The 17,894-nt window shown below is 45.6% G+C and overlaps 2 protein-coding genes across 4 annotated transcripts; both read right to left on the reverse strand.

Annotated features, from left to right (window-relative positions):
• Positions 1-635: 635 nt before the first annotated feature.
• Positions 636-2,932, reverse strand: LOC123409784 (protein enabled homolog). 3 transcript variants are annotated; one of them, XM_045102655.1, is made up of 4 exons: positions 2,348-2,789; positions 1,977-2,252; positions 1,561-1,890; positions 636-680 (listed from the first exon to the last, which is right to left on the reverse strand). In XM_045102655.1, the coding sequence occupies exons 1-3, from the start codon at positions 2,537-2,539 to the stop codon at positions 1,843-1,845; spliced, it is 516 nt and encodes a 171-aa protein (XP_044958590.1). In that variant the 5' UTR covers positions 2,540-2,789; the 3' UTR covers positions 636-680; positions 1,561-1,842. The 3 variants fall into 3 exon arrangements, with proteins under 3 accessions (XP_044958590.1, XP_044958589.1, XP_044958588.1); XM_045102654.1 differs by having other exon boundaries at positions 1,561-1,901; XM_045102653.1 differs by lacking the exons at positions 636-680; positions 1,561-1,890 and having other exon boundaries at positions 1,911-2,252; positions 2,348-2,932.
• A 5,700-nt stretch (positions 2,933-8,632) lies between these two features.
• Positions 8,633-10,930, reverse strand: LOC123409819. The gene is made up of 5 exons (XM_045102692.1): positions 10,785-10,930; positions 10,468-10,649; positions 10,097-10,372; positions 9,680-10,010; positions 8,633-8,672 (listed from the first exon to the last, which is right to left on the reverse strand). Exons 3-4 carry the CDS (start codon positions 10,358-10,360, stop codon positions 9,888-9,890), a joined length of 387 nt encoding a protein of 128 aa, XP_044958627.1. The 5' UTR covers positions 10,361-10,372; positions 10,468-10,649; positions 10,785-10,930; the 3' UTR covers positions 8,633-8,672; positions 9,680-9,887.
• Between the last annotated feature and the right edge of the window lie 6,964 nt (positions 10,931-17,894).

Raw genomic sequence — 17,894 nt, forward strand, 5'->3', positions numbered from 1 at the left:
CCGGACATCGCTCAGGTGGGACCAACACTCATGAGGAGCACTGGCCCGGGGGTTGATTAAATTATCCTCGGGGTCCGGAAAGTCCCTATGCAATTTTATTAGGTGTTTAGGCAAATGTAGTACCAAAGTTGGGCCCTGCCAGACCAGCTTTAATCTAAAACGAATTATCAAGGGGGTCCCCATAACAACCCCGATCGTGTTAGGAGCGCTCATTTATGGAACATAACACCGGTAGCCGAAACTAAGGGGGCAAAGGTGGAACAAAACACCAGGCTAGAAAGGCCGAGCCTTCCACCTTTTACCAAGTATATAGGTGCATTAAAATAGAAAACATAAAATATGGTGATATAACAAGGAACCCATGCTTTGCATGGAAGCAATGCACCTGCAACTAGCAACGCTATCAACAGGGTTAAGCAAGCAGTAACATAGCCAATCAGTGGTTTGCTAGGTTGAACAGGTTGATCGTTTCATGGCATTGTAGAGAGGCTGATATTTAACAGGTGGTAGGCAACGAGACGTAAACGATAGCAACGGTAAAACTAGCATGGCAATGATAGTAATGGTATCTGGGGAAATGATCATCTTGCCTGAGATCCCGCTTGGAAGAAGAATGACTCCGCGAAGCAGACGAACCGACGTAGTCGAACGGCCCTCACATCCGACACGCTTGCGGAACTCTATCGAGACGGAGGAAACCGGAAACAAGCATCAACACACGATATACACCACACGATGCAAGACACACATGATGCATGAACGGTCTAATGCAAGGCGTGACAATCACAACAATCAAACACTACACATTAAGTGAAGCTCGATATGCAACGAGTTGCATATCGACGAAACTCCACGTTGAATTATTTAGTTCACTCCCGTTCAGGTACACGGATATATTAAATGTTGTTAAACCTGGCACGAGGGTGAAGCAAAAATTAATCTACCTAGCTAGTCATTTTAAATGAGACCGGAAACGACATATAGCATCTCCGAAATGACCCCACGTGTTAAATCTCAATTCTGCCCAGATTTGTCCTAAACACATTTTATATTTGTTAAACGGAGAAACAAAGTGGAACACGTGATTCTACTCGTCGTTCTGGTCCATTTACATATATGGCACATCTCCAACGGAGCTACGGACAAATAGTTACGACCTAAACCGTTTTCAACACGTCGAGACGCAAACCGATGCAAACAACACACTAAACAGATCTAATTATGCATGAGAGTTGGTTTTTGTGAAACTACAGAAAATTCTAAGCAACTTACGTGTGGAAAACATTTTAATCCGGTCCACGGTTAAATTTATATGAATTTTACAAACGGGCATTTGAGTCTGTTCAAAATATAAAAAAATGGAATTGCTAGGACTTGAACCCAACATAACATGCATGGATGGGGATTTGATCCCTGGTCTCCTGGGTGGAAACGCAACACACTAACCACCGAGGCTGAGACGCGCTAGTGATAAAAACGAGTCCCTTCACTACATGAGTACAAGCACGCTGAACTGAATCTAAACAAAAAACTGAATCTGAATCGCGGCTAGAACTGCACCTTACTGAAACTGCTCGTCCATGGCTGTTCTAGACGGGGTCAATCGTCGATCCGGAGGGACTTGGAGGCTTCGACGGGGCTGTCCCAGGCCGGGAATGGGCGGACCTAGCAAGCATCGACCGGATCCATTGGAGAACGACGGCGGATGGGGAGTTGCAGGGCAGCAAGGGCATCCATGGTGGGGCTGCACCAACCTTCGTTCTGTTCCTCAGTGCTGGTCCCCGACGGCGGCGAGGTTTAGGACGACGAGGTGCTCCTGGCCGAGCGACCAGGACCTCGGGGCTAGGTCAATTCGGGGCGGCGACGTGCAGGGAGGCCACGGGTGAGCTCCTGAGAGAGACCTGCAGAGATTAGAGAGAGCAGAGATAAAATAGAGGGAGGGGAAGAAAGGGCAAGGGGGGAGGCGCGGCCAGGACCTCGTCGGCTGACGGGGCGGCGCGGCGGCTCCAGCAGCTGCTCGCAGGCACGGCCAGAGGAGAGGTTGGTCTCAGGTGCTGGGCAGCGGCGGCGGGGTCGAGCTTGGGGCGAGCTCGACAGGGGACTGCAGAACTGCTCGAGGGGAGGCTCGGGTGCAGGGGAGCTCGTGGAACACACGTTGGAGGCAGGCGCGGGCGAGGGATCTCGTTCCCGGTGCTGGAGGCGTCCGACGAAGCTCCGGGAGCCACGAGCTTGGGCACCATGACATGGGGACGCTGCAAAAATAGGGAAAAACAGAGACGAGAGGGATTCGTGAGGGAGAGGGAAGAGAGAGGGATGAGGAAGGAGAAGGGGCTTGAGGCACGGTGACCTGGGCCACTGTTTGCCGGCGACTCGCTGGCCAACGGCAGGTCAGAGAGGCGGGTGCGCACGCGCCGGGTGCTTGGGGACGGGGCAGACGGGTGGAGCTCCGATGCAGCGGCACGGCCGAGCCGGCGCTGCTGCTCCACCTACAGAAGACGACGGAGAAGCTCGAGCCATGTCGTGGTGGTCCTGGAGACATAAAGAGAGACTTGAGAGAGAGAGAGGAAACGAAGAAGGAAGGAGAGAAGGGAGAGGGAGCACGGCAAGGAGAAGGTCCTCGCGCGCACGGGCTTCGCGCGGAGCAGCTGCTACTAATGCTTGCCTGTGAGCGTGGCCGAGGGCGTCGGCTGGAGACGCACGGCGATGAGGTTCAGCGGGATTGGGGAGGAGGGGAAATCGATGAGGAGACAAGGGTGCACTGACTGTGGGGAATCCCGAGGAGAGGAGGGGTGCGGCGGCGGCGGATGGAATTAGGGTAGGATGGGACAGATCCTAGGGTTTGATATGATTAAATAGGTAGGTGGGTTTGGGTAGGGCTGATCTGGACCCTCTGGTTCGATCGGACGGTCAAGAAATATAGGTTAGGGTATCCAATGGACAAACCGATGACGGTTTGCGGTATAACGGGGTTGATCCGGACCCAACGGTTACGACCACCGGGTTCGGGTTCCAGGAGGTTTTCGGACTGGGCCGCGCGCAGGGTCGACGCACTGTGCAAAGGGGTTAGGCGAAGTTGAGAGGGAAAAACAGGCGACCCGGCAACATATTTTAAAACATCGACAGACGGCCGACGGTAGACCGAATACGGTGCCGCTACGGGCGACCGTTCGGGTACCAGACGGTCTCCGATCGCGACGAAATTCGACAGGCGGCCTAGCTAGATTAAAATAAGACCGCACGTCAAATCTCGATCCGATTAGAGAAAGTTTTACGCACGCTTTAAAAACAGGGTTTGACGGTGCCGAGGGAGCGTGCGGTCGGACTCAAAACGGACGGCGACGAGAACCGGCAACTACTAACGAATGCAAGTTTTGAAAACTGGCGGCAACGGAGATGCCGATGCAATGCGGATGATGCGCATGATGCGATGATGATGCGACAAATAAAAATATACACACGACGAAAACGGAAAGAGAGGGGAATCTTCTGGAACGTCGGCATCGGGCTGTCACAACTCTCCTACACTACAAGAGGATCTCGCCCCGAGATCCAAGAATGAAAGGGGGAGAGGATGAGAAAGCAAGAGGTAAAAATTTAGTCGCTTCTTTGACAAACGAGTGAAACCAACGATCCTTGAAGGTTGCAAAGAGATGAGGACTGATATGAGAGACGAGCAAGAATTCACGGAAAATTTCGGCAGCACTTCGGTAGGAAAATGGGACAAAAAATTCGATAAGAAGAGAGAATTAGACAATATTCACAACAAACAAGTAAATAGAGCAAGGGAACACCATGATTTTGATAGAACAACAAGATTGACCCAAAAGAGCAACAACACAATGCCTCCGGAACAAGAGAATAGAAACTAGCTCATACGGAAGAAGAGAATGAAGAGAGAATGACAACTACTAACTCCAATGAACTTGACAAGCATCCTTCCAAGAAGAATTGGACGAAGTTTTTGGGAAAAACAACAATGAAATGAACAAGATAGTAGTGGGCTTATGAAAATCATCTCAACAAATATGAGGTGACAACCAACCACTACAAGAACCAGGGATAGATTGGGAACAACAAGATAAGAACAACTCTAACACGAAGAGGATACATTGAGAACTGGGATTAAAGACAAGCACCATGATAGCACAATCCCTAGGAAAAGCTTTAGGTGCAATCCAAACCAAAATAGCTCAAAGAAGAAATCATGGGTAGAAAATATCTCATGATCATAGAATTGGTGGGTTTAATTATCTCATTCTTAAAAGGAAAACTCTCTGAGGCTCCTACACTAACAAGAAGGCTATAATACCACCTCAAAGGATCAAGGAAGAACAAATGCACTTGAAAATGCAAGAGAACGGATACTTGAGGTTCTCCACCAAGAGTCTTGAAGAACACTTGAGAAAGAATTGAAACCTTGATGAACCACCATGAAGGACCTCCGTGTAGAATGAATGATGCAAAGATATCAAGGTAGAAAAGACTAAGATTATGACCTTGCAAAGTCTTCGATGAAGCTTCACGAAGAGAAACTTGAGAAAACTTGGCATTCCAGAAAGAAAAGATAAGAACACTTGAGAAAAAAAGGAATTGATATCATGAGCCACTCCGGAAGAAAGATTCAGATTACAATGAACAAGGATAAGAATTATGTTATGCTTATCCTTCATCAAGTTAAATTGACGACAATCAGCGGATTTAGCATATCACTTATTCTACTAGAAATGAATCTTGAAGAGACAGAGAGCTAGCACCACTTGAAGCAAAATTGAAGGAAGCACCGGTAAGAATTCACAATTGAATGGGAACACCACGAATTAATGAAGATACATGAAAATGAAGAGCTCATGAGCCACCTGAGAGAAAACTTGAACAAAGCACCGGATAATCGAGAGACGAACGAAGGGACAACAATTAAGAAGAATTGAGGATGAAGCTGAAAGCTGAGAACGAAAAAGTCTTCTTAAATGATGGCCTTCGGAGGATCGAGAATGAAAACAACTCAGAAAAGCACCGGATAGCACGAAAGGGATTACTCACGATAGAAACAATTGAGAGGAAAACACGAAGCTGAGATGATAATCTTCACAAGAATGGAGCAAGATTGAGAATGATGACGAGAAACAACCCACGAATAACTGAGACACTCCGGAATAAAGAATAATGAAAGGTTGAGCCAAATAAGAGAATTAATTCAAATAGAACTTGAAGAAGGGATATGACTGATGAAATTCATACTTACGTCATAGTTGAAAAGAATTAATGATCTCTGGGAAACGATTAAAAGAGCCAGGAAAGATCCTGGGAAAGAACCTGTGGGTTATGGGCCCACTCAAAGAAAATCACCGTTAGAAAAAGTTGCTAGAAAGATTGATATTGCACCGGTAAGAAGAGGACTCGATGAGGTTAGCCCCTCGAAATAATTAAAGAATTGAAAACAAGAAACTCTGAGACATCTTCAACGCTCCGGATGGAATAGTGATAACTGAATAAACAAGATAGGCTGAAACGAATCTCCAACATAGGAAAGAATTACAAACACGAAAAGGATATGATGAACACGGATAGCTGAATTAAATTCACCGGTAAGGATGACAAGAGTGAATAAAGATGAACATGAAGCTCCTGAGAATCTTCACAATGAACCACCGGGTACGAGAGAAAAGAACAGACAGCGAAAGCACAATGAAATGAATGCACTTGGATGAAAATTGAATCACTGAAGAAAAGGGCGGGAGGGCGGGGAAAAAAACAAAGACAACATGGGACAGATGAGACAACTCCGGTAAGAATGAGAGAATGATCTTACGAAACTGGAGAGGATAGAATGCACTGAAGAGAAGCACACCGGTTGGAAGGACTTGATACGATGACTCCGGTTGAAAGGAATTGATAAGACAACTGATTAAGCAAAAGGATTTGCATTCTCACATAAAAATATGAGAACACCTCTTAAAAAAGATCTGAAATCACCACTTGACATCGAAGCAACTGAATTACCATATTTTACAAAACAAAGGGTGTGGCTTACGAAACAAGCCAGAACAAACTCATGAGAAAGATTTCCGTTTGATATTTTCGTGGACAGGATCGCACGGGCAGGATTTACAGAAGCCATCAAGTGCAAGGCAGTGCACCCGACATACGAAGCGTCCCCGAGTCGTAGCAAGCTACAAGGACTCTTTAAGACACAACATGTACCGCTGTAAGTCGACCGTGAACAAACGAATCCACTAGATGTCGAACCCCAACCTAACATCATGCATTTGTTGGAAGATTGTCCTATAAGCAACTACTTGAATTCCCACCTATGAATTCCTGAAATATCTGGTCATGCAATCTGGTACACGGATACAAGGAGTAATATCACACAACTCCTATACTAACCCGTCACTTGTATCACATCCGTCAACACACGACCAGAATCTCGGACCTTCATCTACAACAGACCCTCGTGATCACAACGATACAAAGTATGGCAGTATTCCCGAACAATCTGCACCAGTACTGGGGACACCGGGGTTATCTCGCCACTACTAGTATTGAAGCAATTACGAACATCCTTCGTACTGAGATACTAAGAAATATGAATGATAATGATGTGCTCAAGACTCCCCTGGAGCTCAACTCCCCGGAAGAAGATCAAGTCAGACAGGAGGCACCAAGACAGAACTCCATCACATCGGCATCATATAGACCCCAATAATATCCGCGTGATCCTAAAAAAATTTGAGTGGGAAGAGGAGTAGAGTAAATTATTACGTCAAGATTCCTCACCAGAGCATAGAAGAGGAGAAAAAAGAATCCTACTCTCCGATATATAACTAGACTCAAATAGTTTTTCACTAGACTCGACTCGGCCAAGTTCGATCAATCAAGGGGGCTCCTAGGTCGGTCCTTGCTCTGATACCAACTTGTCACGCCCAAGATGCGACCCTATCCTCAATTTGGCACGAGGGCCTCGTCAGGGATAGAAGCGCATCTCGTCATGTCGCAAGAATGGATATCGTTACAAGTACATGTACTGAAAAGAAGAGATATATAGAATTGGCTTACACTCGCCACAAGCTACATCAGAGTCACATCAGTACGTTACATAATCATCAAGAGTAAGAGCAGGGTCCGACTACGGACGAAAATAAACGGCAAAAGAAGAACGACGTCCATCCTTGCTATCCCATGCTGCCGGCCTGGAACCCATCCTAGATCGAAGAAGAAGAAGAAGAAGAAGCAACTCCAAATGATCAATGAACGCGCTCGCGTCAAGCAACCTTTACCTGTACCTGCAACTGGTGTTGTAGTAATCTGTGAGCCACAGGGGACTCAGCAATCTCATTTCCAAAGGTATCAAGACTAGCAAAGCTTAATGGGTGACGTATGGTTAAGTGGTGAGCTTGCAGCAGCGCCTAAGCATATATTTGGTGGCTAACTTACGAGTACAAGAAGTAAGAGGGGAAAGATCTACGCATAACGGACGTGAACTACTCATGATCAAAAGGATGATCGTGAACACCTACCTACGTCAGACATAACCCCACCGTGTCCTCGATCGGAGAAGGAACTCACGAAGGAGACAGTCACGGTTACGCACACCGTTGGCAAGTTTTAATTAAGTTAACTTCAAGTTATCTAGAACCAGTGTTAAACAAAGTATCCACGTTGCCACATAACCGCGGGCACGGCTTTCCGAAAGATTTAACCCTGCAGGGGTGCTCCAACTAGTCCATCACAAATTACCACAAGCCGCATAGAAATCCTCAATCACGAAGCTCGCGATCTCGTCGGATTCCCTAGTGGAAAACCTCAACTCTGAGATTACCCAAAGCATCACCGGAATCCCGATGCACAAGATATCTCGTCAAAGGTAAAACTAATCCAGCAAGGCCGCCCGACGTGTCGACGATCCCGATAGGAGTCGCGTACCTCGTTCTCAGGACACGGCGGATGAGCTAGACGTCGGGATCGCTAAACCTCCGGGTGACCAGAGGGGCGCCGGACATCGCTCAGGTGGGACCAACACTCATGAGGAGCACTGGCCCGGGGGTTGATTAAATTATCCTCGGGGTCCGGAAAGTCCCTATGCAATTTTATTAGGTGTTTAGGCAAATGTAGTACCAAAGTTGGGCCCTGCCAGACCAGCTTTAATCTAAAACGAATTATCAAGGGGGTCCCCATAACAACCCCGATCGTGTTAGGAGCGCTCATTTATGGAACATAACACCGGTAGCCGAAACTAAGGGGGCAAAGGTGGAACAAAACACCAGGCTAGAAAGGCCGAGCCTTCCACCTTTTACCAAGTATATAGGTGCATTAAAATAGAAAACATAAAATATGGTGATATAACAAGGAACCCATGCTTTGCATGGAAGCAATGCACCTGCAACTAGCAACGCTATCAACAGGGTTAAGCAAGCAGTAACATAGCCAATCAGTGGTTTGCTAGGTTGAACAGGTTGATCGTTTCATGGCATTGTAGAGAGGCTGATATTTAACAGGTGGTAGGCAACGAGACGTAAACGATAGCAACGGTAAAACTAGCATGGCAATGATAGTAATGGTATCTGGGGAAATGATCATCTTGCCTGAGATCCCGCTTGGAAGAAGAATGACTCCGCGAAGCAGACGAACCGACGTAGTCGAACGGCCCTCACATCCGACACGCTTGCGGAACTCTATCGAGACGGAGGAAACCGGAAACAAGCATCAACACACGATATACACCACACGATGCAAGACACACATGATGCATGAACGGTCTAATGCAAGGCGTGACAATCACAACAATCAAACACTACACATTAAGTGAAGCTCGATATGCAACGAGTTGCATATCGACGAAACTCCACGTTGAATTATTTAGTTCACTCCCGTTCAGGTACACGGATATATTAAATGTTGTTAAACCTGGCACGAGGGTGAAGCAAAAATTAATCTACCTAGCTAGTCATTTTAAATGAGACCGGAAACGACATATAGCATCTCCGAAATGACCCCACGTGTTAAATCTCAATTCTGCCCAGATTTGTCCTAAACACATTTTATATTTGTTAAACGGAGAAACAAAGTGGAACACGTGATTCTACTCGTCGTTCTGGTCCATTTACATATATGGCACATCTCCAACGGAGCTACGGACAAATAGTTACGACCTAAACCGTTTTCAACACGTCGAGACGCAAACCGATGCAAACAACACACTAAACATATCTAATTATGCATGAGAGTTGGTTTTTGTGAAACTACAGAAAATTCTAAGCAACTTACGTGTGTAAAACATTTTAATCCGGTCCACGGTTAAATTTATATGAATTTTACAAACGGGCATTTGAGTCTGTTCAAAATATAAAAAAATGGAATTGCTAGGACTTGAACCCCAGATCCCTTGCATGGACATTAGTAGCCCTACCACCAGATTAAATAAGTGGTTGTGTCAAAATTGACAAAACAGCATAAAAATAAATAAGGCAAAAGCTGAGCGCATGGAGAGGCACAAATCCTAGAAACATAACATGCATGGATGGGGATTTGATCCCTGGTCTCCTGGGTGGAAACGCAACACACTAACCACCGAGGCTGAGACGCGCTAGTGATAAAAACGAGTCCCTTCGCTACATGAGTACAAGCACGCTGAACTGAATCTAAACAAAAAACTGAATCTGAATCGCGGCTAGAACTGCACCTTACTGAAACTGCTCGTCCATGGCTGTTCTAGACGGGGTCAATCGTTGATCCGGAGGGACTTGGAGGCTTCGACGGGGCTGTCCCAGGCCGGGAATGGGCGGACCTAGCAAGCATCGACCGGATCCATTGGAGAACGACGGCGGATGGGGAGTTGCAGGGCAGCAAGGGCATCCATGGTGGGGCTGCACCAACCTTCGTTCTGTTCCTCAGTGCTGGTCCCCGACGGCGGCGAGGTTTAGGACGACGAGGTGCTCCTGGCCGAGCGACCAGGACCTCGGGGCTAGGTCAATTCGGGGCGGCGACGTGCAGGGGAGGCCACGGGTGAGCTCCTGAGAGAGACCTGCAGAGATTAGAGAGAGCAGAGGTAAAATAGAGGGAGGGGAAGAAAGGGCAAGGGGGGCGGCGCGGCCAGGACCTCGTCGGCTGACGGGGCGGCGCGGCGGCTCCAGCAGCTGCTCGCAGGCACGGCCAGAGGAGAGGTTGGTCTCAGGTGCTGGGCAGCGGCGGCGGGGTCGAGCTTGGGGCGAGCTCGACAGGGGACTGCAGAACTGCTCGAGGGGAGGCTCGGGTGCAGGGGAGCTCGTGGAACACACGTTGGAGGCAGGCGCGGGCGAGGGATCTCGTTCCCGGTGCTGGAGGCGTCCGACGAAGCTCCGGGAGCCACGAGCTTGGGCACCATGACATGGGGACGCTGCAAAAACAGGGAAAAACAGAGACGAGAGGGATTCGTGAGGGAGAGGGAAGAGAGAGGGATGAGGAAGGAGAAGGGGCTTGAGGCACGGTGACCTGGGCCACTGTTTGCCGGCGACTCGCTGGCCAACGGCAGGTCAGAGAGGCGGGTGCGCACGCGCCGGGTGCTTGGGGACGGGGCAGACGGGTGGAGCTCCGATGCAGCGGCACGGCCGAGCCGGCGCTGCTGCTCCACCTACAGAAGACGACGGAGAAGCTCGAGCCATGTCGTGGTGGTCCTGGAGACATAAAGAGAGACTTGAGAGAGAGAGAGAGGAAACGAAGAAGGAAGGAGAGAAGGGAGAGGGAGCACGGCAAGGAGAAGGTCCTCGCGCGCACGGGCTTCGCGCGGAGCAGCTGCTACTAATGCTTGCCTGTGAGCGTGGTCGAGGGCGTCGGCTGGAGACGCACGGCGATGAGGTTCAGCAGGATTGGGGAGGAGGGGAAATCGATGAGGAGACAAGGGTGCACTGACTGTGGGGAATCCCGAGGAGAGGAGGGGTGCGGCGGCGGCGGATGGAATTAGGGTAGGATGGGACAGATCCTAGGGTTTGATATGATTAAATAGGTAGGTGGGTTTGGGTAGGGCTGATCTGGACCCTCTGGTTCGATTGGACGGTCAAGAAATATAGGTTAGGGTATCCAATGGACAAACCGATGACGGTTTGCGGTATAACGGGGTTGATCCGGACCCAACGGTTACGACCACCGGGTTCGGGTTCCGGGAGGTTTTCGGACTGGGCCGCGCGCAGGGTCGACGCACTGTGCAAAGGGGTTAGGCGAAGTTGAGAGGGAAAAACAGGCGACCCGGCAACATATTTTAAAACATCGACAGACGGCCGACGGTAGACCGAATACGGTGCCGCTACGGGCGACCGTTCGGGTACCAGACGGTCTCCGATCGCGACGAAATTCGACAGGCGGCCTAGCTAGATTAAAATAAGACCGCACGTCAAATCTCGACCCGATTAGAGAAAGTTTTACGCACGCTTTAAAAACAGGGTTTGACGGTGCCGAGGGCGCGTGCGGTCGGACTCAAAACGGACGGCGACGAGAACCGGCAACTACTAACGAATGCAAGTTTTGAAAACTGGCGGCAACGGAGATGCCGATGCAATGCGGATGATGCGCATGATGCGATGATGATGCGACAAATAAAAATATACACACGACGAAAACGGAAAGAGAGGGGAATCTTCTGGAACGTCGGCATCGGGCTGTCACAGGCACCCTCTCACGAAGTGGGAGGGGGGCATTTATAGTGGGGAGAGAAAAACAGCCGTTGGGGACACTTTAAGTCACACAGGGGTCGGACATCCGGCAGTTCACGGATGTCCGGGCGTCCACAAGGGGTCGGACGTCTGACACGGGTCGGACGTCCAAGGGCTGTAAATATATCTGGAAACACTGTGGAGTTGAACATGGACCGGACGTCCAGAGAAGGTCGGAAGTCCGAGTTATTCGACTCAAACTTCTCTCGTGCAAGATTCCAGATTTCCGAAAGGGGACGGACGTCCGTCCCTTGGACGTCCGGAGGTAGCCGGAAGTCCGAGTTTTATGGCTCAAGTTTCTCTGGTGCAAAGCTCCGGATTTCCGAAGCTGGTCGGACGTCCGACCCTCGGACGTCCGGAGGGAGCCGGAAATCCGAGTTATATGGCTCAAGTTTCTCTGGTGCAAAGCTCCGGATTTCCGAAGCTGGTCGGACGTCCGGAGGGAGCCGGAAGTCCGAGTTATATGGCTCAAGTTTCTCTGGTGCATAGTTCCAGATTTCCGAAGCTGGTCGGAAGTCCGGGCCTCGGACGTCCGGAGGAGGCCGGATGTCCGAGGCACTGGTCCCGTTTTCTGATAACAGCTGAGCAGTGGAGATGTGGTAAGAGCAGAACAGTGGACATCTAGTTTGAGCAAGTTCATCACAAAACCTGTGATCCCCTCTTAATAGTGCGGAATCCCTAAAGACTCAAGAATTATAAAAGGGGTACCGATGATCCATACTTGAGTGTATACTTTTATTTGCTGATCATCACTCCGCACCACTAACGTCAAAGGAACTGATACCTTTGAGTTAGCCCTTTCACTTGAGCTTGATGTTGTTGTTCCTTCTTGGCTCAAGTTGAAAGCAAGACCTGATGAAGTCTTCAAGCAGCTCTCCCATACACAATGTGGAAAGCCTAGCTTATGTATTCATCTTCATTTGTCCACCATGTTAACATCCACAAGAATCAAGCATGTAGTGCTCAGGAATACTTATCTTGATCTTGTCCTTGTTAGCACATGAGCTTGTCCTTATCAACACATGATCATTAACAATAGTTTCAATGATATATTCGTGCTTATCCACTTGAGCTTGCACACCACAATCTTGATGACGATCACCACTTGATGTCATCCTTCATGGGTTGTATGAGATCTTCCTTTTGACGCAAGCCCATGGAAGCACACCTAACCCCCACATAGGACTCTCACAAAGACCATGGGTTAGTACACAAACACGTAATGGACAAAGCTTACCATACCATGGGATCACTTGATCCCTCTCGGTACATCTTATACGCTTTCTGTGTTGATCATCTTGATTTACTCTTTGTCTGAGATCTTGATCAGCCTAGTGTCTCTATGACCATTCTTTGGATAATACCTTGAATACCATCTTGGTCATCACATAAACTCCTTGAACCCAACAGATGGACTTCAAGAAGTGCCTATGGACAAATCCTATAAATATAACTTAAGGCAACCATTAGCCCATAGGAATTGTCATCAATTACCAAAACCACATATGGAGATATATGCTCTAACAATCTCCCCCATTTTGGTAATTGAAGACAACCACTTCAAGAGAGTTTATATAAGGAAATAAGCATAACCAAGCGCACACATACAAGGTAATAATGCATGCGTGCAAGATGTAAATTCTTACGCAATAAATGCAAAACCCTCTAAACATATCCAAAGTAAACTCTCTAAACTTCTCCCTCATTGGCATCGATTGCCAAAATGGACGAAAAGTTTAGAAAGCCAATATAGTAGGTGGTCCTCCAAAAAGTGTGTACTTCTCAGCACATGAGTGCAGAGAAATACACAAATACAATGATAAGTAGTTGGAGGAAAACAAACTATATTGAGGACCCAAAGATTGCAAATAAAAGGATCGTATGCCACAAAGACATACAAAAATAGAGGCAAGCAATCAAACGATTCCAGATGGAACAAACAATCATATGGTCCTTCGAACCACATGAATAAAAGATATTATGATAAAGGCAACAGAGTGTTTTATCAAAAACTAGAGAAGCTCCCCATGATTTGTGCAATAATATGAGATTTTTGTATTTGATACAGGTGCACAAAATAGGATCGTTGCTCCCCCAAAATGAATAAAAACACACAACAAGTGCAAGAAGATAGATGAGACAATAAGCATATCAATTGCACAAAACAAACGGTTGAGCAACATGTAAAATAAGCAACTTAAGAATAGGCTCAACCAAAGTAATGTGTGTGAGTCATGGCAAAGCACTTGAGAATACTAAGATAAGGATGAGCATTACTCATCAACATAGTCTTGATGAAATGAGATACAAAGTGCAAGACATATCATTCCCACACACACATACTAGAAAATGGGTTCACAAGCTTACTAATAAACAAAATAAGAACCAACGCTTGTGACAACCCATTGTGAAGCTAGGAAGTAAGAACCTTGTCAAGAGGAGGGATACTAATTGAAATGGCAAAACCCTCATCAAGACAAGCATGAGGAAAAATAATCTTCACGGCCAAAGAGTGCACCAAGATGTAGGAAAATAAGATACGCTCTCAAAACAAATCCTTTCACGAAGCCACCAAAAACTGAAAAAGGAAATGCAATGATGGACGTGAAAGAAAAGAGGATATCAATTAGAGATGTAACTTCTCTCATGTGTAAAAGATTCTAAGTAGAAGACAATCATGATGATATATATCCACAAAGAAGGATGTACACACAAAATGGTTACAAGAATGAACAAACTAGATATCCAAAAGGAAGTCATAAATATATCAATGAGATCTTTTGCTTGGAAGCATAGCACATGGCTTAATATTTTCTTATTGTACAATATGAACTTCCAACATACGAACATCAAAGACATCCCAACTAGTAGTAAGACATCATCGTTCGGATGCTTTGAGAAAGCAAACAAGTACTACAAGAACGAATCAAGACATTCATGCCATGATGCAACCTGGAAAAGAAAAGACAGGTTGGGGCCTTTGCAAGAAAAGAATGCATGAAGTGGATACTTGTTACCGAGACAACATTGGATTGATGTAGTAGATAGTTGTTCTATGATCATCCTAACTTGGCTCCAATAATCACATGGTCTCAACACCTTCCTTATAGGTGAGCCGAGCATCCAATGCATCTCCAGTTGTTCGTGGAACAGCAAAAACAACCCAAATGGTGCCCAAACTCATTGGGACCAAAGAGTTAGAAAAACCAGCAATACATAGGACAAACTCCACATACATATGTGCATATAGATATGAATTTAAATTTCATGCACACTTTAGCCAATTTATGACAAGGTGGAGTTTCCCCTATATATTGGGTCAAAGAAGGAAAGCAAGCAAAAGAAGTTGTATATAGTAGATATGCATGCTCAAGACTCTCAAGAATCAACTCAACACAAAGTTGATAAGTCACCAAAAGACAAGGTATCAAGTGATAATAAGATCTTAAACAAAAAAAGGAACTATCACTTGAAGGATATCAATTAAAAGATACCTCAAGGAATGAGATATCCATTGACACATGCCAAATAGAAGGAAACAAGAAACCAATTGAAGGAAAACAAACACGAGGTATCTAATTTCCAAAAGAGAGCTAAGTTCCAACAAACTAAGCCCTCTACAAATTTTCATGATGGCACAAAGCAGCATAAAGTGCAAGACTTGCCTCCCATCAACACACACTTGATGGGGATCAAAAGATTTTATGATGGGTGAATAAAGAGAGTGTTCTAAAGAAAATAGGATAGCTCCCCCAAGGGACGTGCATTATATAGAATTTGCATTTAAATACAAAATGCACACGATGGGATCATCACTTTCTCTATATCTATAAAAACACTAGACATGTTAAAATAGATCCATAAGAGGCAAGGAAGACAAACGAAACACAAAATCCAATGTAAAGACGATTAGCAATTCATATCACATGATGGGAATACAAATTGTCAAGGACAAGAAGTATTTTGGAAGTGATACTCATTGGTAGATCGCAAATATATCCAAGATCATATTTACCCATAAAACGCAAGCAAATGGCACTTGTAGAGCTAACATGCCACCTAGGAACAAGATAATTTACAATATCAACACTAAGTGGCAACACCTCAAATGTACACATTTTTAGGTTTGTAATATGCACATAGCATATTACTCCCCCATAATGTGATAAACCAAAAATATTAACAAGTGGCAAATTTAAACCAACAAGAGATACTTAGTGGACCATATAGAATTTGAATTTCTCATGAGTAAGACATACCACATAGAAACTAGATAATCTTGAAATCTCAAAACTAAGTGGTATTCCCCATGTATACACATTTATAGGATTGTGAGGTGTGCAAAGCACATCACTCCCCCACAATGGGATAATCCATTAATCTCTCACAAGAGCCAACAAAAATACAAACAAGATGCAAAAAAGGCTCAATACAAGACTCACATGTACATGATATGCAAACCAACATACACATACTCAATTACTCAAGATAAGCAAGTTGGAAGCACAACATATACAAAAGCATGCAAGGTACAAAACCACAACATGCAAAGGGGCAAGCACCTAACAATGTAAACAGTTTAAGTATAAGTTACCGTAAGGAGGCACATTGGATATAAGATAGAAACTCGATAATCGAAATGACTTGGCTTGAGATAATATGAATGATGAAGACCCCTTAATTCTTCATTATGTATCCAAGTCTCTAATGTCCTCCATAGTCACCTATTGATCAAGTTTGAGCTTGTTGGTCCCCAACTACGTTGGGTCCTAAGAGGTTAATCACAATAGGCTTCGCAACCCAAATGGTTCTTTTCTTGACACCATTTTGAGTACCAACAAACTTGGCAAACACATTGCCAACCTTATCCTTCCCAAGGGAATAGATATCATCAATAGTGATTGGGTTGGATAAGTTACCTCTTGTGCAAGAAGAAGCGACGTGACCCTTCTCACGACATAAGTAGCAACATCTACCCTTTGCTTTCTTCCCAGTTGATTTCTCACCTCGGGGAGTGTTGGCTTGGGTCTTATTGAGAAGAGGCCTTCCTTCAACTTATAGCTGAATATGTGATTGAGTTTGTGGCCGCTTCCCTTGTTGCTTGTGACTTTGAGACTTCGTCTTCAGAGGGCAAGATCTAACATGGTGCCCTTTTAACTTTGCACTTGAAGCAAATGATTTTGGCCGAATTCTTGAATTGTTCTAGGCCCCTATTGTTCTTGTTTGAGTTTACTCCAACATCATTTTTGTCATTCGGAGATGTTTGCTCACACAGGACGTTGTTGAGTGTGGACACCCCTTCATGACACTGTTCCAAGTCTTTCTTCAAAGAAGTGACTTGGGCCTTGAGCTCTTCGATTTCCTCTGCACGGTTAGTATCAATGCAAGTACTAGAGGAAGTGTAAGCTTCAATGTTAGAGCAACAAGGCAAGGAAAGTAATTCATCACACGAGGTAGAAATATTATGAGTAGACGAATTACGAGGACTAGCACACGGAAATATAGTACTTTGACTAGAAGTAGTGCCATTGTCCACATGAGGCTCACTTGATGTTACCTTGGTGATGATAGCGTCATGAGATAACTTTTGCACATTATAGGATGTTAGAAGATCGGCATGAGAGCTTGTGAGCATTACATGGTTTTCTTCCAACTTCCCATAATTTCTAGTTAGTAAATCAAGTTGAGCACGTAGCTCAATATTCTCCTTCAATGTTGATACTTCAAATGAGGTAGAGTTAGATGTACAAGTATCATCAACAATATGAGAGGAGTGAGTAGCAAATAGAGACTTCTCATGAGTAGATTGAAGCTCCTCATAGATCTTAGAGGTTTTGATGAGCTCTCCCTTGACATTATTGCATTCAAGGAGAAGGACCTCAAAATCCTTTTTAAGTTTATCATGAGCAACTTCAATCTCTCCTTTTGAAGATCTTAAGTCTCTACATGCTTGATGACTCTTCTCAAGTTCATGTTCAAGTTGTTCACTTTTAGCTTGTTCATGATTAAGTGAATCATTACAATTTTCAAAGTAAGCAAGAACATCTTGGAACCTTTGAAGAGTGTTATTTTTGGCTTTATGAAGAATTTTACTGATCACATAGATATTTTCAGTCAAGTCATCATCATCATCCTCATCGCAAATATCATCGTTATTGCACAGGGAAGATGATACCTCATTGTTACCTCTTGCCATGAGGCACATGATGATCT

This window comes from Hordeum vulgare, chromosome 7H, assembly GCF_904849725.1.
Source record: "Hordeum vulgare subsp. vulgare chromosome 7H, MorexV3_pseudomolecules_assembly, whole genome shotgun sequence".
In the NCBI taxonomy this organism is placed as follows: domain Eukaryota; kingdom Viridiplantae; phylum Streptophyta; class Magnoliopsida; order Poales; family Poaceae; genus Hordeum; species Hordeum vulgare.